This window comes from Grampus griseus (genome assembly GCF_964374135.1).
Source record: "Grampus griseus genome assembly, chromosome: 16".
Taxonomy (NCBI): Eukaryota; Metazoa; Chordata; class Mammalia; order Artiodactyla; family Delphinidae; genus Grampus; species Grampus griseus.
Window position 1 is genome coordinate 38,994,217 of NC_139010.1, and position 22,537 is coordinate 39,016,753.

Consider the following 22,537-nt stretch of genomic DNA (forward strand, 5'->3'; position numbering starts at 1 on the left):
TTGTTTCGAGGTGTCCTAGTGGAGAAACCCCTACGGATGGTGGTGGCCCAGATTCCCCAGATCTCTGAGGTCTAGGGAGGGGGCTGATGAAGTCTAGGCCATGCCTGGTGCCCTGGGGAGTCGCCTGTGGCAGCTGCAGCCTGGACTCACCAGAGGGCCGGGCCAGACAGGACCAGAACTTCATCCTCACCCCGGCAGTCCTGGAGCCTGGAGCTCTGGGAGCAGGGATTGTGCGCTGGGATCTCACTGCCCTCCTGGGCTCGCCCCACCATGACTTTGGGCAGAGCCTCAGAGGTCTCTCATTTTTGGGTCCCTGTGACTCTAGCAGAGCAGAGTTGCATGGGCCCAGGGCACAAACCGGGGGCCTCTCATTCCCCCAGGTTACCCCCGGGCTCCAGGTCTCCTCCCAGGGCTGGCCCAACTCTGCGGGAGGTCTTGGGCTCTGCCTGTCTCAAACTGCTCACCCTGTTAGGAGTCAGCTTGGTCGCCAGAGCTGGCACAGTGACAGGCTGCACTTGGATGAGCAGGGCAGGTCCCCAGGCCACCACGCAGGGCCACTCTCCCCTCTGGTAGCAACGCTGCATGGCGGGATTCTGCGTGGCACCAGAGCTCACTTTTGGGTCCCTGGCAGAAGCAGGAGAACAAGGTCATGGAAGGAACGTGAAGGAAAGATAGACTTGCTGTGTAGAATTGGATTGCGAGGGTTTAGGGCAGGGAGGAGAGGGTTCTAAGTGAAACTGAACTTGTCTCCATGTGTCTGAGGGCTGCCACTTGGAGGAAAACATAGTTTTGCAGCTTCATAAGCATGAGTGTTTACTGTGTATCCACTGCCTGTGTCAGGTGCCATGCCAAGTGCTGGGCAGCAGGAGACGAGGATGCGTAGGACGGTTTCCACCCCTGAGGACTACACAGCGTGGCGGGGACAGAAATGATCCCGGGGCAGAGCGGGAGAGGTACACTACTGGGGAAGATGCAGGTGCAGGGAGGACAGAATGGGGACAGTGCAGTGGGGGAGTAGGGCTCCTGACCTCTGGGCCTGCACTGTCCCACATGGGAGCCACCAGCTGCAGCGTGGTTGCTGTGTGCTAGACACGTGACATGTGCCAATGGAGATGTACTGTAAGCGCGGGACACACACCGGATCTCAAAGACTTGGTGCAAAAGCATCTCATTCATAACAATTTTTATATTGAATGTGCACTGAAATGATACTACTGTGAATATAGTGCGTTAAATGAAGTATACTATTAAAATTAACTTCACCTGCTTCTTTATACTTTCCTTAAAAATGTAAAGTGACACGTGTGCCTGGCCTCCGTGGCTCACGTTATGACGTTATTGGACAGAGACGCTCTAGTTGACAGCATGAGGACCAGGGGTTGGTGATTAAGAAGCGTCGGTGGAGATAGATATGGACTTCACTTCCCAGGAGGGGTTTGACCTTGAAGGGGGTGAGCTTCCTGTCCTGAGGTGTTCCAACAGAGAGGATGTTGGCCATTGGGAAGAGACCAGGTATATGAGCTCCAAGGGTACCTCTGATTCTCAAGCCTACCCAGAGGGCAGCAGGCCCCTTTGCTGCCCTTTGGGGGCCTCAGTCGGGACCTCGTGCCTGGGTGCCCCTTGGACGTGTCCCGGAGGTCCCGGCCTTTTCTGGCTCTGACTGCGGTGGCCCTTGCGGCGGCCCTGCAGGCGTGGGCTCCGCCTCGCCCTTGGCAGAGTGTGCTGGAGCATCTCCTTGGCTCTGGCGAGGGCTGCCTCTGCAGGGACAGCCACGTCAGGCACCACGCCCACCCCTTCCCAGGAGCTGCCGTCTGCAGCCCCCACTGAGCGGGCAGTGGGGATGGTGATGTACAGGTCGGTGTCATCCACGTGGTAGGTTTGCGGCAGCTGGCAGCCCCCACTGGTCACTTCCCCGATGACCAGTGCCCGGCCCAGCCTCTTCAAGATGTAGGTAAATTCCTCTGCGGCGCCAGCTGTCAAACTGCTGGTCAGAATGACCATACTCTTCCTGGAGCCGTAGCGTTCACCTGCAGGATACAAGGCCCTTCAAAATAGGGAGTCAAGTCCCCACCCTGGGCACCTGCCTTCTCCATACTGCTTAGACTCCAGAGAGGAGGGCCAGGGATTTAGTTCTGTGTCCTTGTGTCCACAGGCAAGTCACCACCTTTCTGAGCCCCAGTTTCTGCATCTGCAAAATGGGGATAAGGATGTGTGCTGTATCCCGAGCATGCCAGTGCTTGAGAGATTTTATCACCAGTGATGGGAAGAGGCTGGACGGAGTTACACGAGAAAAGGGCTAACCTGACCAGACTCTCTTCACTTTGGACCCTCAGAAGAGCCAAGTTTGTGACTTAATGACGACAGCCCTCTAGGACAGTGATGTCCAATAGAAAAGCAACATGAGCCCGAATGCAAGCCACATACGTCATTTCAAGTTTTCTAGAAGCCACATTAAACAAGTTAAACAAAATTGATAAAAGGAATTTTAATACTGTTTTATCTAACTCAATAAATCCAAAATTTGTTCCTCTCAAAATGTCATCAATAAAATTATTGAGATATTTTACATCCTTTTTTTTCATAAAAAGTCTTCAAAATCTGGTGGGCACTGAACACTTTATGCCTCTCAATCCACGTGTGGCATGTGGCTTCCGTACTGGACATCGCAATTCCAAGACCCCATGATCTGCAGATCTGTTTTTAACGACTGGTCTTGAATGTCTATTTGAATTGAGAATTCATCTGGTCCTGTTTTATTTACATTTTGCAATATTATTGAATGTATATCTTGGAAGATTCCCTCCAAATGCTTGTGTGATAAGGACGTGTGCAAACGAAAATTGCAGGGTGCTTTTCTGATCGGATGAGGCACACCCCCCATTTGTTTCCCAACCTCCTCTTTTCAGATGGATGTGCAGGTTCCTTGGTTTTGCAAGCTAGGCAAGGGAGATGGAGCAAGGCTATCCACCTGGGATGTGGCTGGAGAGCCGTGGCTCTGTAAAGCGCGGGGCCTGTACTGCTTCCTCTCCCACTGCTCTGGGCCCAGGGCAGTTAACAGAAGCCCCATCAGAGTTATGAACTTCCTTTAGGTAGGTGTGCTGGGAAACTGCTGAGAGTTCAGGTGAGATGGAAAACCACTGGAAACGCTGTGGGATTTGGCGATGGCCCGAGGACCCTTCTAGTTTTACATTTGTCTTGCAGGCTGATGGTTGCTGTGGCAGGAATGGCAGGCATTTTGGTTTTAGACAAACCAGTGTTTGAGTTTGGGAGCTATCACTTATTAGCTGAGTGACCTTAGGCAAGCTATTTGACCTAGTTGGGACTCATTTTTCTCATCTAGAGAATATGTATAATGGTACATGTTTTGCAGGGATTAAAGGTCTTATGTACAGAGTACATGGCATAGGACGAGGGCTTTATATTCTAGCTACAGTTACTTTTACCCGAACGCAAACTGTCTTTCCTTGATTTCCCAGAAGCTTCCAGAATGATAATAGGAAGGAAAGGCTCCTGTACCCACCTTCGAGCTGTGCGTGGGTCCAGAGCTCGCTGACAGAGTCATTGGGCCGGTTATAGATTTTGTCCAGCAGAATAGGTGGGCCTTCGTCGAAAAAGTAGGAGCATATGGCGGAGATGGAGGAGGTGGGACCACCGATGTTGAACCTGAGGGAAGGGAAATGTTGCCCACTGAGGGGCGGAGCCCACAGGGAAGCCCTCGGTGCCCCTCTGGGTGCCCCAATCCTTGCCCTGTGGAGGGTTCTAATTCCAGGCAGCCTCAATCTGGTGTCCTTTCTTCCTCCTACAGAATTCTTTGGTTGGCATTTCCCAGAATACAAGATTCTTGAGAACCAGAGACTTTGTGGTCAAATTCATTTAGAAAATACTGCATAACTTACCCACCCCTTCTGTTCACACATTAATACATTATGTGGTACATATTGTATATGTTATATTAAAGGCCCTAAGTCCTGCAGCCTGGAACTTGTTGATAAATTTCCCCAGCTTACTGACCGTGGACTGTTCCCATGCACCCATGCTGCCTGCACATTTTGAGAGCACTGTCTTGCCTAGTTTCATGCTTGATAATTTCACAAAACCCACTAGGTATCTTAGTTGAGGTGTCCTAACACGGCTCTTAGTGTGGTGGAGTGTTCAGAGTTGTGGAACTGCATTGGGGGTGGGGGATCCTGTGATCATTCCAGGCTATTTGGATTTGTCCTGCTGTGTGACCTCGCTGGGCCCCTGTCTCCTTATTTGTGAAACGAGGAATCCTGGGCTGGCAGTGTATTAGGAGTCTCTTCCAGTTGATGGTCTAGGATGGGTTCAGGGCCCATGACTTCGGCATCTGAACCTCCAAACCTTGGCTTGGAAGGATCTTTAAGCAAAGCACCCCTATGGGCTGGGTCTCCTCTTTAGAAAAATGTGGATGACACAGTTAAGCAGAAAGGGACTTAGCATGAGGGCCATTTGGATGGTCAATAGAGCGTTTGAAGAATAAAGTCATCAGAGGTGCCACAGGAGTCCCCAAGCTCAAGTTCTGTGTATACCCAAACCCAAGCCCTGGGAGATGGTTCATCTTCCAGGGAGGAGAGTCCGCCTCTGGGATCCGGTGCCACCTAGTGACGACTACGAATCACAAGAGTTTTGCAGGCCAGAAGCCAGAGCTCCCTCTCAGTCAATCCAGCAGCTGGGGATGGGGGGCGGGGGGGAAAGTGTCCAATTCCCAGGGGAACTGGCTCCCCCCTTCCCAGTGCCCATGGAAGGTGCCCAGGGCACGTCTGCTGATGGCCCCGCGAGTGACAAGAGGTCTGGTTACTGAAGGACGTCCTTCTACCCATTACCCTCCCAAGTCCCCTTCCCCAGCTCTCGGAAGGAAACTCAACCTGTGTGAGGCATGCCTTCACAGAAGCAGATGAGAGGTCTAGCTGAAAGCATCCCCCCAACAATCATTTTGTAGTGTAAAGAGTTCTTTTTGCAACAATAGTGGCTAATTCGCAAATTCTCTCTGGGCCACTGGCTTTATGATTCTCATGACCAGGGCTGTCCTGGGCTGATTTCGTGAGATGTGAGACACAAGCACAGGTGGAAGCCTAGCTGTCGCAAACACGGCTGATCATCAGAGTCACCTGGACCATCCTGTTAAATATACAGTCCACTGGACCTCACTCCTGGGGCTCTGGATTCAGCAGGGAGGGGTCCTGGAATCAGTGTGTTCAAGGTCACCCTTCCCCTCTCTCCTCACTGAATCCTGTGACTAGGTAAGTTTGGGGACCACTGGATTAGCTCAGTGGTTCTCAGCCTTGGTCACCTGAGCTTAAAAAAACCAACAGTGGTGGGGCCCCACCTGGCTAATTAAACCAGAACCCCAGAATAGCTGGCCAGAGCCCTGAGAGCCAGGCGAGCTATTCCACTTGGGTTCTTCCCGGAGTCCCAAGGTCCTTTCATCCCTACTAGACTCATGGCTTTGACTGTCTTCCAGCAGCTGCCCCAGCCTCGCTGGGAACTGCTGAGCCCCGCCCACTGACCTCATGTCGACAATCAGGGCGTCCGTGTGTACAATCTTCTTCCAGACATGCTCCACCAGCAGCTCGGAGACCTGGGTGAGCAGCTCACAGTCCCCAAACATATCAAACCTCAAGTAGCCAACGTTGCCCTCAAGCACATTAGTGTGGAAGGAAAACTTGATCAGGTCTTCAAAGACTTCAGGGGAAGGGATCTGAAAGAGTGGGAGGTTGGCTCCGTGTCAGGAGAGGAGAGATTTGAAAGCTCAATTTTTTTTTTTTTTAAGGTTCTGAGTATCTTTATTTCATTATTGACCATAGTACTTAAATGGACAATTAGCTCCGCTAAAGAAGAAAGTCCAGGTCAAACTCTCCCATAGCCACGTTTCCCTGTTCTCCTGCCAAACCGTGCCCAGCATCCACCCACTGTCACTTCTGCCAGATACAGTGAAAGGTCAGATTTGAAAGTGGGTGTCACGGAGGTCCTTTATATCATGAGATATATTGAGCCCACGGGAAGGGAGCTAACATTTCCTAAGGAGGTTGTAGGTGCCAGGGACTTTCCTGATGGTATCCAGGAGGTTACATGGGTAGTGGGCCTGGGATATGAACCCCAATGAGTGGTCTGCAGCCTCCTTACAGGGAATGCTCATGGGTGCCAACCTCTCACCCTGGCGTCAGAGCTGAAAGGCCCAGGCACGGTCTCCCCTGAGCTCCCCTGAGCTCCCCAGACACTTTTTGTCTCTGAACTCATCATCTAAAGACATCATCATCTGAAGACATGAACTACTGGGCCCTTGAGTCTTTACCAGGGATCTGGCCCTGTGCTGAGCATGTTGTAGCAGTTACTGTAGAGAAGACACTATTATCCCCATCTTTTTACTGAAAAAAATGGAAGCACAGAGTGATTAAGTAACTTGCCCAAGGGCACACAGCCAGTAAGTGGAAGAGCCAGAATATGAATCCACACCAGGTGACTGCAAACCAGGAACACCCCTGCTGACTAGGACACCCGGCCTCCAGGCCTTGTGCTGACCTCAGTCACAAGCCCTTTGGCCACGGGCCGCTCTCCTCTGTATCCCTCCGGGCCTCAGTTCCTCTTTTTGTAAAATGGGATAACAATTCGGCAGTAGATGCTTTTGGTGCCCTCAGCCCTCCTCTGATTTCAGCCACAGCTTGACCCAGGCTGACAGGGCTTTGCCTCTAGCATACCCTTGTTTTTTACTCTCTACTTCAGGACCTTCTCCAAGCTGCCCCAGAATCTGAGAGCGTTCATGTCCCCAGGGGGACCTTCAGCTAACGGAGAGCGGGAGCCGCGGGGTCACGTCTGCAGAGGCATTCCTCACACTCGTCAGGGTGCTGTTGCAGTCTTCAGAGGCAACAGGCTCCATGATGCGCCCACACTTCCTGTCCCACTTTCCCCGCTCCCTCACTGCTGCTTCAGTGACCACCTCCCACATCAACGGACCGCACCTAAGCCCCTGTCTCAGGTCCTGGCTTCGAGGGAACCAGGACAAATGCTTCCCTGCCTACTTGTTGTGACTACGCAGTTATATCATAGACGATAAACACCATGGAGAGGTGTTGGAAAGGTGCTTTAGATCCAGCTCTTTGCTGATGGGAGTGCTTGGTGAGTCCTGCGGTGTGCTTTGGCCCTTGGTCGGGAGAACTCTTCCCTCATCTACCCTGCAGCAAAACTCCTCAGCCTTGATTTACCTTTTCAGTGTTCCCCAGACCTGCAGGGCTGGCTTCAACTATCTTGACCACACAGCCTGGCCCAGAATTTCCCATTCAGTTGGCCCTTGTATTGTGGTGCACGCCCACCCGGCGCAACTCCTTTGGGAGACAGTACTTGGCATTGCGGGAGGGGAGGAGAAGGCAATCGGCGCCTAACCAAGGCAGCCTCACTGCAGGGGTTGTTCAGGCTGTGCGTGGACGCTCCTGGACCTGTCCCCAGGCTCCATGCTCTAGATCCAAGGCAACTGTGATGCCAGGACCTGTGCTGATTCCCTGTCTCCATCCCCCGACTCATTCACACAAACTGCAAACCCCTGAGGCAGGCAGGTGACGTGGGTACACACACACCCCACGTTTCCAGAACAGGAAATCACGGGGACCCATGTGACTTACCAACCTCTTTCTCCAACACTGACAACGAGAAGCCCTACAAACCCTTGCATTCAACCCAACCAAGAGTGAAGCTCCTGCTATACTAGCACTTTTCAAACTGAGCTCCTGTGGGTACCGATGTTCTGCTGAGGTGCTTAGGGACCTCGTGGGCATATGAGGGACTGGAGGACAGGGTGAGAGAGAGGAAAAGGTGTGACTGGTGAAAAATTTAACATGAAAACACGTCTGGAAGCCGTTGCTTTGCACCCTGCACAGAGCCCTGGATGTGCGGACCGTTGGTTGACTCTCTCCTGGGACTGTGCTGGACCAAGTCTCCCTTGTAACTCACCTGCATGGGTACAATCCCAGGAATGCGGTCCTTGGCATCCTCAGGGATATGGGCTGTCTTCAGGTGTGGGTCCCCGGACAGCACCTGCAGGTCAGCCTCCAGCATCTCGGCCAGGGCAGCTTCTGAGGTCACCCTGGCATAGCGGCTCTGCAGACGGCTCAGTTTGGATGCCATCTTGGCTCCCAGCTCGGGGGAGGCGTAGTTATCTGCCACGAGCTTCCCAGCTGTCTGCAGCACAGTGGGCACCTTGGCACGCAGGGCCACTATGTCCTGGGCTGTGGAGAGGGCCACGCTCATGGGCACGGTGATGTCTGGCTCCACCCCAGCCAGGTCCCAGGCCTCGCCGGTGCTGGCGCTCAGGGCCATCTGCGTGGGCATGGAGGCATATAAGGGGCTGCTGCCCACCTGGTAGATGCCCACAGAGAGCGCCCCTCCAGCCGTGGGCTCCCCGATGATGGTGGCGCGCTGCAGGTCCTGCATGGTGTGGGCGAAAGCCTCAGCCGCCGACCCGCTGGTGTGGCTCACCAGGATGTAGAGGTCCTTGTGGGAGCCGTAGCGCTGGCCTGCCACCTGGGGCAGGGTCCACACCTCTGTGACCCTCGACGTGGCCCTGTCAAAGACGGAGTAGAGGTGCTGGCGGGGCTCTGCCTCGAAGAAGTAGGAGCAGAGCAGCGGCACGGCCGTGGAGTAGCTGCCAGGGTTGTAGCGCAGGTCGACCACAAGCGCGGGCGTGTCTACCAGCTTCTGCCACACCAACTGTACCAGCTGCGGCCCGATGGCCCTCACCGTCTCCAGCTCAGCCATGGCGTCGAAACGCAGGTAGCCCAGCCGGCCCGGCAGCACCTCTGTCTTGAACAGGGCCTCGATGAGGTAGGAGAGCTCCTCTGGGGAGGGGACGATGGGAGGTGGTAGGGGCACTTCCTCAGCCACCATCTCGCCGGGGCTGTGGAACACCAGCAGACGGTGGTCTCCAGACATCTCCTGCAGGTCTGCCGTGAGCTGGGAGGCCAGCGACTCCAGGTCCACTGCTGTGCGGTAGGCCCCCTGGGCCAGCTTGGCTTGCAACACGGCGCCTGTCTGCCCCACGACCTCTGGCCGAGCATAGTGGGCCTCCAGCAGGTGCCCCGTGCCCTCCACCAGCTCCCCCAGGCTTCGGTGGAACTCCAGCACCTCCTGGGCTCTGTCCAGGGCTTCCTCAGCCAGTACGATGGCATCGGGGACCACGCCGCCCCCCAGCCAGCACTCGCCATGGTTGTCGATGAAGGTGAGCACGGGCACTGTGAGCGCCAGGCCGCCCTCGGGCGTCTCCAGCAGGGGCACCGTGTGCGTGTGCAGCAGGCTGCCCGCCGTGATCTCGCCCACCAGCGTGGCCCAGCCGAGCGACTGCATGAAGAAGGCCAGCTCCTCGGCTGCGGTGGCGGTACGGTGGCTGGTGAGCAGGTACACCCCGCGCTGGGTGCCGTATGGCTGGCCCAGCAGCTCGGTCTGGCTGAAGTGCTCCTGCGTGACATTGGTGCGCCGGTCGTAGGTGGTGAAGAGACGCACGGGGCCGGCGTCGGGTCCCTGGAAATAGGAGAGCAGCAGGGGCACGGCGGAGGACGGCCCCCCAGGGTTCTGCCGCAGGTCCATGATGAGGTGCTCCGTGTCCTGCAGGGGCTCCCACACCTGGCGCAAGATGTACGGGGCCAGCACTCCCAGCACTGAGGCGTCAGCAAACCTGTCAAAGCGCAGGTAGCCCACGTTGCCCGGCAGCACGGACACCTGGAACACGGAGTCCACCAGGGCCCGCCGGGCAGCCTCGTCCTCAGGCACTTCGGAGACCATCTCCGGGGGGTCTTCAGCTTCGTCCTCGGGCCCAGAAGAGGTTTCCTTGGACCTGACCACCTGCACCAGGAGCCTGGGGTCCTCGGACACGGCCTGCAGGCCGGTGTTGAGCTTAGTGACCAGATCCTCCTCGGAGACCACCGAGGACAGGTCCATGTTGGCCAGGTGGTGCAGCAGGGCGGGCACGCGGTCCACCAGCGTGTAGTATTCCCGCAGGGCCTCCTGCAGGCGCTGGATGACCCCCGGCAGGGCGCGGCGCAGCGTGAGGATGGCCAGGGCCTTCTCCAGGGCCTGCTCGGCCGGTGTCCCCACACAAGGCAGCACCCCGCTGCCCTCCCAAGTCTGGCTGCCCTTGCCCAGGGGCCCCAGGGACCTGGACACGGGCACTGTGAGAAAGAAGTCAGACTGGCCTATCCTCAGCTTCTGGAGGTCCAAGGCCCCCCCCACAGTCCGCTCGCCCACCACGATGGCCCTGCGCATCTGTTTGAGGATATAAGCGATGTCCTCAGCCACACCCCCCGTGCGACCACTGGTGAGGACCACCACATCCTTATCGGCACCGTAGTTGTCTCCTAGGACTTCGGGGAGGGTCCAGATCTCAGTGGTCGTATTAGAGGGGCGATCGTAGATGGTATCCACATGCAGGACTGTGTTCCCTGGGTGCAGGTAGGAGATGACATAGGGGATGCCGGAAATGTGGCCCCCAGTGCAGTGGCGGAGGTCCAGCACCAAGGCAGAGGTGCCCATGAGCTTCCTCCAGACGTTGGCCGCCAGGAAGCTCCTCAGCTTGCTCATCACCTCCTGGCCCGGGATGTCGTCCACCCGCAGGTAGCCCACATTGCCTTCCAGAACCTCATGGCGGAAGCCGTTCTGCAGTCCCGCAATGAGTTCCTCTAGCGTGAGGTTCTTGAGTGCTGGGGCTTGCCGGGGAGCCTCGAGGGTGCTGGGCTCGTAGGAGATGACCAGGCGAGGGTCGTTCAGGGAGCTCTGCACGCCAGCTGTCAGCACATGGGCCAGCGTCTGAGGGTCTGAGATGGCCAGGATCTCACGACTCTTGATGGCCTGCTCGATGGCTTCCTGCATCCCCATCAGGTTCTCTGGGAAGCAGTAGTTATCCAGGAGGACCTTGGCCATGTCCAGCACCAGGCTCGGCTGGAATAGGTGTGTAGGGCCAGCCAGGCTGCAGAGCAGCATGGGCAGGAGCAGGGCCCATTTTCTTGACATGGGGATCCAGAGGGAGGGCTGGCTCCTGCACAAAAGCTCTCGACACCGTGCGCCAGGCAACAGCACTGCCCCGCGCGGCTGCCTTTCTCCTGCGTCCTTCTCAGCCAGCGGACAGAAGGTCTGGGGCTAAACACGGGAGTTGGGGTGCAGCTTCCAGCTCCGGTAAGCCTTTAATCCTGTCTAATTCAAGCGCATCAGCCCTGGGGACTGGGGAGAAGCAGCGGAAGTGGTTTGACTCAGAAGGTATGTGGGGTCTCATCTTGCTGCGCCACCTCTGGTAGACTAACGTGAGTAACTACCGTTTGAGTTCCTGCCACGTGCCACGCACTGTGTTCCATGCTTTACAGGCTGACAGTCTCCACCTTGCAAAGCAGAGTTATTAACCTGCAAGTAAATAGCATTTCCCCACTGCACTGGGCGACACACCCCTCTGGAATTAGGGAGAACTTGGGGGCCTGGTGTTGCCACACTTTACTCTGTGGCCTTAGGGAAGTGTCTTACTTATTGTGTAGATTAAGTGACAAAATATGGGCAAGGCATTGACAGCATCAGGGAAGAAGGAAGCACTCAATTACTGATAAGTTCTCCGTGTCAGATAGTTGCTCTGTTTTGTAGCTGAAGAAACAGAGTTCAGTAGCTAACGGAAGCCCACCATCCTAGGTGGGGGGATGTGAGGGCAGCCAGAAGAAGCCTGTGGGGTCATCGTCACTTAGACGGTGCCAAGGTTGAGTCTGAGGCTCCATCTACTTCACGGCTTGAAGTTTATTCCCCTGTCTTGCTAATGCATCCAGGTAACCGAAGTGGCTCCCCCCGACAGCTTTCAGATGATAGGAGAGAAATGTCTGAACTGCATTGTGGGGCATGATGAACGGGATTGGTGATTCCAGGGCAGATGAAGTTAGCGCTGAGATCTAACAAGCACCCATTATCCTGGCTAAAGAAGACCCTCGCCGGTTGAGGGCTCGGCCCCTGGCCCACTGCTTGCAAGGAGAACTGAGTTGGAGGACTTAGGTGTCTGTGGTCCAGACCCCACAGGTTTCCAGATCACCAGTCCCCAGAGAACTGCTGGACGCCTGCTCCTTCACATAGAAGTGACGTGGGTCCAGCTGCTGACTGATTTGGCACAGATTTCCAAGAATACCTACCACGGAGCCTAGACCCTAGAACCCCTGCTTTGTCTCCCCGTCCCTCTGGGAGTGGGCATTGCCCTCACTTAACAGATGAGACAGCTATGGCTCAGAGTGTGGTCACATAGCCAGGGATGAGCGCTGGGAGAGCCGCCTGGCTGCCCTCTTTTCCCTTCGCCCCGTTACCGCCAGTGCACGCTCCTGGGACCGGGTGGCCACAGGCAGGCGCGCACGTGTGCCTCAGCCGGCAGCCGGAGGAGGTGGTCTTGGGGCCGGGGGACCTTCTCAGCACGCTAGACAGCCACAATCCGCTCTCTGGAAATCATTATCTGAGGATGTTTACCAAGTGGTTGATGAAGGCCAAAGAGGTCAATTAGCTAAAACAAACATATTCTTAGCTCATTAGGATTTGTTTAATGCCCAAGTGACATATGGTCACATCACTCCACCGTTTGCAGCCAATCAAGTGAGACTGATTTATTATAATAGTAAGGCCTCCTTAGTCCCCACTGGGAAGGCTGAGCCCTCTGCTCCACCGCCGCTCGGGGAATCACAACTCGGGACATGCCAGTCTCATCCTCTGAGGGCACTTTTCCATCATCGCTTGAGCCCAGGCAAAGCCTCTGGACCAGGAAAGGTGCAGATGAAGATGAGCAGGAATAAGTATCTCTCTGGGGAAAGTGTTTCCCCTGGACTCATTAAAATGCAGCCTCAGGATGCGATGCCTGGAGCTGGTGTGGGGCTTTGATTTCTGTGGATGGCCCAGAGCCTCAGGGAGGATGTAGAAGCAGGCCTGGCGTCTGTTGCAAGTCCCCGAGGTGCCCAGGTTAGTGCCTGCAAGGGGAGATGATGTGTCCTCCTGTGGGTGTGGCCTGAGGCCAGTGGGAGGAGATTCTGTCCCCAGAGTTCCCCAAGCTCTCCAGGAGGAAGGGGTGTCCTGGCCCCCAGATGAGGGGGGCATAAGCAGGTGGCAGCTGTCTAAGGTGAGCACGTTCTGGGCAAGTCCCATTGCGGGAGCCAGGAGGAGCTTCCACGCAGCCTCGGCCAGCTGTCGGCCCGGGGCTACAGAGAGTCCCATTGTGATCTTGGGCGTTGAGTTTGGAGTTGGGATGCAGTCAAAGCCCCTGCCTCCCCCTCACTTGTACAAGCAGCCATGTGGGCAGAGGTGTTAAGAGCACGGGCTCAGGAGCCGTCCCCAAACCCTACTGCTTTCTAAAGTACAGACCCAGATTAAGTGACATGACTGCTCCGTGCCTTGGCTTCCTCAAAAGGGAAACAGGATAAGGAGAAGAGCCTCACAGTATTGTTGTGACAGTGTCAGTAGGTATGATGAAGAAGCCGAGGTCACAGTAGCAGCTGACGAGTGGCAGACAGCCTGTGATCAGAGCTCCCTGGTGGGGTTGGGGAGAGATAACCCAAGAGGCAGGGGTTGTCTTAGGGACCCTGGGGGTACCAAGTGCTTCTGAAGACCCAAACCTTCCATGGGCTTCTGTGTATCTGGAGAGTCTGTACACCTGAGAAAGGTCCTGACACAGTGTTCACTCCAGAGCACACTCCAGGGAGATTAAAAGGGGGACAGTGGCACAGATGGTGTGCTACTGAGAGTCAAATGGAGCACACCTGGAGCCTGGGCAATCCCAGAAAAAGCTAATCTCCTGCTACATTACGGATTCCCTTTTTGCAGTGGTCAGAGGCCTTGTCTGTCTGGTTATTTATCCATTCATCTTCCTATCTATCTATCTACATACCTACCTATCTATTGTTTTATGTTAGTTTTCCCCTCAGTGTTCATTATGGTCATTTTCAAGTGGCACAGCAAATATCCATGACCTATTCTCCTAGATTCTACCATTGACATTTTATTACCCTTCCTTTCTCTCACCTCTGTCTCTCTGGTCCCCTCTCTAACCCTCAAGCCAACATATTTTGGGGATGTATTTCAAAGCAAGTTGAATCTTGACTTTATTTTAATCCTTTTTCTTTTTACTTTTCTAAAAATAAAAAGAAAACATACTCATATTTGCAAGTTAAATAATTCATAAACGTATGAACAATCTTCTCCCAAAGCCTTTCTCATCCAGCCAATAATAACAGTTTAATGTGTAGCTGTCCTCACTTCACTTTTCTCTGTGTTCATATGTGGAAGCACATATGTAGGAGATCTATCTGTCCATCCATCCATGGATCTGCCCATCTATGATGCTCATCTCTCCGTCCGTCTACCTAGTGTCACCTCATAATAGCACACAGGATAATTTGCATTTTGTTTTACTCACTTAAGCATACAGCAGAAACAACCTTCCAAGTTGAAGCATAAAGTTTGTTCTTTTAATGGCTGCATAATTGTCCTTGACAATTTACTGATCCGTTTCCCTAGCAAAAGATATTTTAAGTTGTTTCTGTTTTTGCTTCTATAAACAATACTGTGATAAGTGTTCTCAAATACATGTTCTTAGGACTAGTACTTCTTGCTTCTGTAGAAAAATTTCCAAACCTGGGCTTGCTGAATCAAATGGTTGGACACTTGTTTATTTATTTTTTCTTTATTATATTTTTAGTAACTTTACAATTATATAATAAATGTCTATTTTTTCTTTTTATATTTTTACAACTTTGTTATGTACGATTGACATACAATAAACTGCCCATCTTTGAAATGTACAATTTGGTGAGTGTTGACATGTGTATACACCCATGAAACTATCACCACAGGAAGGTAATGTATCTTGCCCTCATCCTCAAATTTTCCTCATGCCCCTTTGTTATCCATCCCCTTGCGTCTCCATCTCCAGGCAAACACTGACAAACAGACATGCTGCTGAGTGTACCATTGGGTCACTTATTTTATTGCTGAGTAGTGTTCCATTGTATAGATATACCACAATTTACTATCCACTCACATGTTGATAGAACTACAGTTTGCTTCCAGAGTGTAACTATTACAAATACAGCTGCTGTGAATATTTGAGTATAAGTTTCTGCGTGGATGTATGTTTTTATTTTCACTAGGACAAGAATGCATGTTTAACATTTTAAGAAACAATCTAAATGTTTTCCAAACTTGAAATTTCTACCAGCAACATATGAGACTTTCAATTCCCCCACATTAATGCCAGCAATTTGTATGCATGGTTAGACTTTTAAATTTTGACTATTATAATGGGTATATAGTACCTTCTCATTGTGATTTTAATTGGGACTTCCTTGATGACTAATTGTGTTGAGCATCTGTTTGTATATTTATTGACCATTTGTATATATTCTGTAGTAAAATGTCTGTTTAAACCTTTTTCCCATTTGTAGGGGGTAGGGAGAGGAGGCTGTTTTTGTCTTACTATTGATCAAGTAAGAATTATTTGTACATTTTAGATATGAGTCGTTTGCCTGATGTATGTATTGCAAATATTTTTTCGCAATCTGTGGCTTGTCTTTTCATGTCCTTAACAGTGTCTTTTGAAGATTAAAAGTTCTTGATGAATTCCAATTTATCATTTTTTTCTTTTATGATTCATACTCTTGGTGCTATATCTAAGAAATCTTTGCCTATTCCAAGGTCACCAAGCTTTTCTTTAATATTTTGTTCTAGAAGTTCCATAGTTTTAGTTTTTACATTTATAATCCATTTTGAGTTAATTTTTGTGTATGTGTGTATTTATTTTATTGTACGAGGAAGGGGTCAAGATTTTCTTTTTCCATGTCAATATCCAGTTGCCAGCACTAGTTGTTGAAAAAACTTTCCTGTCCCATTGAATTGCCTTGGCATTAGGTCAAAAAGTGATTAACCACATTAATTGAGTGGGTCTATTTCTCTACTCTCTGTTCTGCTGTATTCTGTCTGTTTTTTCACCAATACCACACTGTTTTGGTTACTATAGTTTATAGTATGTCTTGAAATCATGTAGTGTAATCCCTTGAACTTAGTTATTCTTCATCAAAATTATTTTGGTTATTCTAGTTCCTTTGGATTTATATGGATTTATCTAAAGCCATGTACATTTCAGATACCAATAATTGATTTTAGAATCAGACAATTGATTTGGATTGAATTGAAGCTATAGATCAGTTAGGGGACAATTGACATCTTAACAATACTGAGTCTTCCAATCTTTGAAAATGGTATAACTCCATTTATTTATGTCTTCATTGATTTATCAGTGTTGTATGGTTTCAGTATATAAATTATGTAAATATTTTGTTAGTTTTATTTTTATTGTTTTTGTTCTCAAAAGTATTTTTATTTATTAAAAGACACTGGTATTTAACTACAGAATGGGAGAAAATATTTGAAAATCATTTATCTGATAAGGGTCTAGTATCTAGAACATATAAAGAACACTTACAACTCAACAATAAAAAGACAAATAACCTAACTTTTATTTATTTATTTGTTTTTAATTTTTTTGAACATCTTTATTGGAGTATAATTGCTTTACAATGGTGTGTTAGTTTCTGCTTTATAACCAAGTGAATCAGCTATACATATACATATATCCCCATATCTCTTCCCTCTTGTGTCTCCCTCCCACCCACCCTCCCTATCCCACCCCTCTAGGTGGTCACAAAGCACCGAGCTGATCACCCTGTGCTATGCGGCTGCTTCCCACTAGATATCTATTCTACATTTGGTAGTGTATATATGTCCATGCCACTCTCTCACTTCGTCCCAGCTTACCGTTCCCCTTCCCCGTGTCCTCAAGTCCATTCTCTAGTAGGTCTGCGTCTTTATTCCCATCCTGTCCCTAGGTTCTTCATGACCATTTTGTTTTTTGTTTTTTTTAGATTCCATATATATGTGTTAGCATACGGTATTTGTTTTTCTCTTTCTGACTTACTTCACTCTGTATGACAGACTCTAGGTCCATCCAACTCACTACAAATAACTCAATTTCGTTTCTTTTTATGGCTGAGTAGTATTCCATTGTATACATGTGCCACATCTTCTTTATCCATTCGTCTGTCAGTGGACACTTAGGTTGCTTCCATGTCCTGGCTATTGTAAACAGAGCTGCAATGAACATTTTGGTACATGACTGTTTTTGAATTATGGTTTTCTCAGGGTATATGCCCAGTAGTGGGATTGCTGGGTCGTATGGTAGCTCTATTTTTAGTTTTTTAAGGAACCTCCATACTGTTCTCCATAGTGGCTGTATCAATTTACATTCCCACCAGCAGTGCAAGAGGGTTCCCTTTGCTCCACACCCTCTCTAGCATTTATTATTTGTAGATTTTTTGATGATGGCCATTCTGACTGGTGTGAGATGATATCTCATTGTAGTTTTGATTTGCATTTCTCTGATGATTAATGATGTTGAGCATTCTTTCATGTGTTTGTTGGCAATCTGTATATCTTCTTTGGAGAAATGTCTATTTAGGTCTTCTGCTCATTTTTGGATTGAGTTGTTTGTTTTTTTGATATTGAGCTGCATGAGCTGCTTATAAATTTTGGAGATCAATCCTTTGTCAGTTGCTTCATTTGCAAATATTTTCTCCCATTCAGTATTTTGTTAGTTTTATACTTAAGTATTTCTCATTATTTTCAGGTGCTATTGCAAATGATATGTTTTTCTTACAATTTTAATTTCTAGTTATTCATTGTATATTAATCTTATATCCTGCAACCTTGTTAAACTCATTTATTCATCCACTATGTTTTTAATAGATTCCTTAGAGTTTTCTAGAGGGGTATTCATATTGTATTTCTTTCTCTCCCATCTACAGACTTCATTTCTTATCCTTGCCTTACTGCACTCCTTAGGACCTCTGGGGTCTTGATCCTGATCCTAGGGGGAAATAATTCAGTCTTTCATCATCAGTGTGATGTTAACTGTATATTTGTTTTTTTTGATAGATGCTCTTTATCAGTTTAAGAAAATTCTCTTATATTCCTAGTATTTAAGAATTAAAAAGAAAATCATGAACAGATGTTAAATATTGTAAATGCATCTTTTGAGATGATCGTGTTTTTTCCTCTTTAGTTTGTTAATATGATTGATTACATTGATTGGTTTTCTAATATTTAACCAGTCTTATTTGTGGGATAAATTTCTCTTGGTCATTATGTATTATCCTATTATATGTTGTTGGATTCAACTTTCTGGTGTTTTTTTGAGGATTTTTGCATGCTCATGAGGGATATCCATATGTAGTCTTTTCTTTTGGCTTTGCTTTCAAGGTAGTTCTGACCTCATAAAATGAGTTGGAAAGGATTTTTTCTCTTCCTATTCCTTAAGTTTTTCTATTTTATGGGACAGTTCATGTAGAATCGATATTATTTTAATTATTTGAAGAGTTAAGAAGTACTGTTCTAGGCAAGGAAGGGCTGGTTCTGTTTATTCCTTATTCCCACTTCCCAACAAAGCATGTTTACGGTTTTGTGCCACGAAAGGAAAACAATAACTGAAGTCCCAGAATAAAGATCATTCCAGCTGTTAATCACTCACATAAGAAGTGTTCAGAGCCCCCGGATAACATCATTTGTCTGATGTAGAAGAGACCTAGGGTAACTGTGGGTGCAGCTCCCACTGGCACCTCCAGGGGCCGCTGTGTGCCAGACAATGAGCCGGGCGGGGCGGGGCGTGGGTGCTGCTTTGAACTGGGATCAGTTCTGAGGTGTGTCTGGCGCTCTGAGTAGTGACCAAGGTCCTAACGGCAGTGGGAACATCACCCACATGCTTTCTCTGCAGGGGGTAAACCTCTATGAAGCGCGTGGCTGCCTTGACTCTTCCCTGCATCAAACATATTCTGTGCAGTGAGGACAGAAATTCAAGTTTACAGACAATGAAAGTTGTGGCCAGAACCAGCCTAAAGACAAAGCACAGGCGTGCAGGGCCTAAAGAGGTTCTGGGAACGCATGCTTTTTACAAATAAATGAGATTTATTTTTTATTTCATTTTATTTTATTTTATTTTATTTTGCGGTATGCGGGCCTCTCATTGTTGTGGCCTCTCCCGTTGCGGAGCACAGGCTCTGGACGCACAGGCTCAGCGGCCATGGCTCACGGGCCCAGTCGCTCCGCGGCACGTGGAATCTTCCCGGACCGGGGCACGAACCCGTGTCCCCAGCATAGGCAGGCAGACTCTCAACCACTGCGCCACCAGGGAAGCCCTGAGATTTATTTTAAATTAAATCTGGAGAGAATTTATGCCTAAGCAGTCATTTTTACCAGAGACGTAAAACCATAAGAATAGTAAACAAGGGTCAAGTAGGTTTCCTGCTGCCCCAAGTCTGCAAGGTCTCGTGCAGTAAGTATTTGTTCACGGGTGATGCCTTCATTCATAGGTCTTGTTCACATCCTGCTTCTAAGGTGATTTCTCCTAAACCATCCTTCCTCCTATTTTATGGGTGAGGAAGCTGGGGCTTGGGGAGGTTACAGGACATGCCCAAGATCACAGAGCTGAGGAGCAGTGGATTGGCCGAAGGAAGGGAGGACATTGCCATCCTCCCTTACCTGGGCTTTGGTTCCTCTCTCTGTGTCGAAACCCCAGGCGTGGACTTGTGGTGAGAGGTGGGGTTGGGGACATGAGTAGGGCCTAGATCCCCTATGGCTTTAGTAACCCCAGCAATGCCATGTCTCTGTGACTCTAGGGAAGATAGTCTGCTGGATGCTGATGTGAAGCCTGAACCCAGAACATCTCCCCCAATCCCATGGGAATCCACAGAATAAGACAGATAAGATGGGAGTGGTGGGAATGGTGAATGGAACACAACCTTGGAAATCTAAGAGCAGGTCCACCAGGAGGCCTTGGAACAGGTCATGGGGCAGACCCTGGAAGGCCTGGGGCTCTGCTCAGGCCACTGGGCTCAGCTGTCCTCAACCTTTGATGTCCCTTGAGCATCTACCCTCCAGGAGGGCCGTCTCCTGCTCTCTCCTGTTCATTCCTCTCTCTCTCTCTTTCTCTTTCTCTCTCCCCTCTTTCTCTTTCTCTCTCTCCAGGCACTAAGAAAAGTCTCTCTTTTCTTGTGCCAGCTCTTTTCTGGAAGACCAGGGAGCTAGCACCCCTCATACTATAGTTCTTCCAGCTTTCCCTCTCAATGGTGCTCTTTGGCCTGGTGTACCTGTAGTCCTCTCTGTCCAGTTGTGTTGCCTGGGGTGGCCTCACCCTGTGTCTGGGGTCATCGGTACATTGCTGGTGAGCAGGGCCTGTGCTTCAGATGCTGACCTCACTTTTCCCCCATGACTTAGCCATTCTTCTTGCATTGCTTTCTCCAGGTTTATCAGACACGTCTGTATATGTATGAACCCCAATAATTAAGAGGCATCAAGATTTTCTCCATGAGACCCCTGGGTCCAGGCAAATCAAGGAAGTAGAGAGTTGTCTTTGCAGTTCCCAGATGTCTGGCTACATTTCAGGTTTGGGTGCCCAGCACATGGAGGACCTCTGGTGCATGTGCATGGAGAGGGCACATGTAGGCAGAGGTGACTCTTGCTTCCAACCCAGGTACAGGTAGGAAGGCCGAAGATACTGGGAGAGAATGGGAAAAAATGAAGAGGAGGGAAATAAAAAAAGATAATGAGGAAAGAAATGAAGATTCAGAGTGAAAGAGTGTAATAAAAGGTAATAGTGTAGCTCTAACGTTTTTCCAAATATTACTCAGAAAGAGAAACAAGAACCTACATGAACTTTTCCAAAGTACCCGGGAAGCATTTGCATGTCATTTTGGGGGTGATAAGCAAGGACCTCAAGACTCAGTGACCATTGATGTGACCATGAACCAGTGAGCGACCTGGTCAGGACCTGAGCCCAGGCCAGGCAACCCCACACCCGGTGCTCTTCCAGCCACTCTGCTGTTCCCAACTGTCCTCTGTTATTGGCCCCTGAGCTGTCCCTGACTATGGACACCATATAACCTGTCATCCAAACAGAGGCCCTAATTTCAATTATACATGGACAACACATGTTAACCAGGACCAGCCCAGGCAAATCAGGGCGGTGGTCACTGAGCCAGAGGAAGAAGTCGGCCAAGCACTGCCCAGTAGGAACATGGTCCAGGCGAAGGAAGGACAGTTGGGCACTGATGTGGATGACCTGGAAAGCACTGGAGGTGCGGCCCCAAATGGCCTCCCGAATGCAAGTGTGATACTGGGGTCCTGAGAGGGCCACGAAGCTCACATGTTCACTGTCCAGCTCCTTAGCCCCCATCAAGACAGCTCAGGTGTCAGGCTCTCTGGGAGGAAGGGAACCCTCATCCAGAACAGAAGCTCACGGGAGAGAGCCGCAGAGGAGCAGCTGTTTGCTGCAGGCCCAGGGACATCTTTCTGAGGACCGGAGTCGTCTGCTGATGAAAAGGGTTCCCTCGGGGAGGGGTGCTCGTCCTAGTGAGAGGTGTCAGGGAAGCTGAGACAACGGTGTGAGATTTCTACCTGAGTTAGACGATCTGATTTGAAAAGGAAAGAAGTTCCAAAAGGTTTCTTCAGTCTGGTCTCACAGAAGCCATCTGTGTGCCACCAGTGCTGCCTGTCTAGTGTATAGTCTCTGGCTTCCTCTTTAAGGCGCATCTGGGAAAAGTGGGACCCCCTTTGTATCAGGCTGCTCCCATGGGAGCTGACATATAGATGGAATGCACCAGCCTTTGAGAGCCAAACAGTGTTGCTGCCTTTGATCACAGACCAGAGAAGCCCCTGGGCCCCCTCGGCGTGGGCCAGGGAGAAGGGGTCGGGCTGGTCCTTTCACTCAGACCCCGGGGAAGCTCTCAGCAGCCAGGCTCCAACACCCTGTTCTACAGGATCTTGTCAGTGTCTGGGCCTGAAGCAGCTTCCAGAGTGTCCCTGGGACTCGGGAAACCAAGATGCCACCCCACACAAGCATCTAGAACCAGCTGCATCGTTTGCGGGGCCAGGCACAGAACGAAAATGTGGATCCCTTGTTTAAAATTTGTTATGAATTTCGAGATGGCAAGAGCAGAACATGACACCAAGCGGCCCTGTGGGACTGCCACTTCATATCCATGATCATCACCCTGAGAGGGTAAAAATGAGAATGCTTCAGGACACACTACAAATGCAGCACTGACTGTGGCAGTCATTAGTCATTAGTCATTAGGGCTGAGTGGCCACGTAACAGAGTGTCCAGAGGATGGGACTGTTGGATTTCATTCTCTGGCTGGGGCTGGCCAAGCTTTGGAGGGTCTGGTGGAAAGAACACAGTGAAATGGAAGGCAGAGGGCATTTCTCCAGATCTCCTTGCAAGTTCTGTCCCAGCACATCCATCCTAATCACTTTGTCCTGAGCCACAACCCACATCAGCCCTCCAGGGAGTGACTGAGGCTAGAGGCCCTTGGGCCTTGTCCCCAGAGGACTCGGTGCCCCAGAGGGCTCAAGATAAGAGGTCAGTAGGACCCCACACCAGGCCAATGGCAACCAGGAGACAAGAGCACTGTAATGTCCCTTAGAGCCAAGAAGTTCA

General features: G+C 50.4%; 1 protein-coding gene across 1 annotated transcript; it reads right to left on the reverse strand.

The window, feature by feature from the left end:
• Nucleotides 1-368: 368 nt before the first annotated feature.
• RBP3 (retinol binding protein 3) lies at nucleotides 369-21,274 on the reverse strand (the record flags this gene model as incomplete). Its single annotated transcript, XM_082672940.1, has 6 exons — nucleotides 369-624; nucleotides 1,553-2,027; nucleotides 3,521-3,663; nucleotides 5,526-5,716; nucleotides 7,960-11,133; nucleotides 21,038-21,274. The coding sequence occupies 6 exons, from the start codon at nucleotides 21,272-21,274 to the stop codon at nucleotides 369-371; spliced, it is 4,476 nt and encodes a 1,491-aa protein (XP_082529066.1).
• Between the last annotated feature and the right edge of the window lie 1,263 nt (nucleotides 21,275-22,537).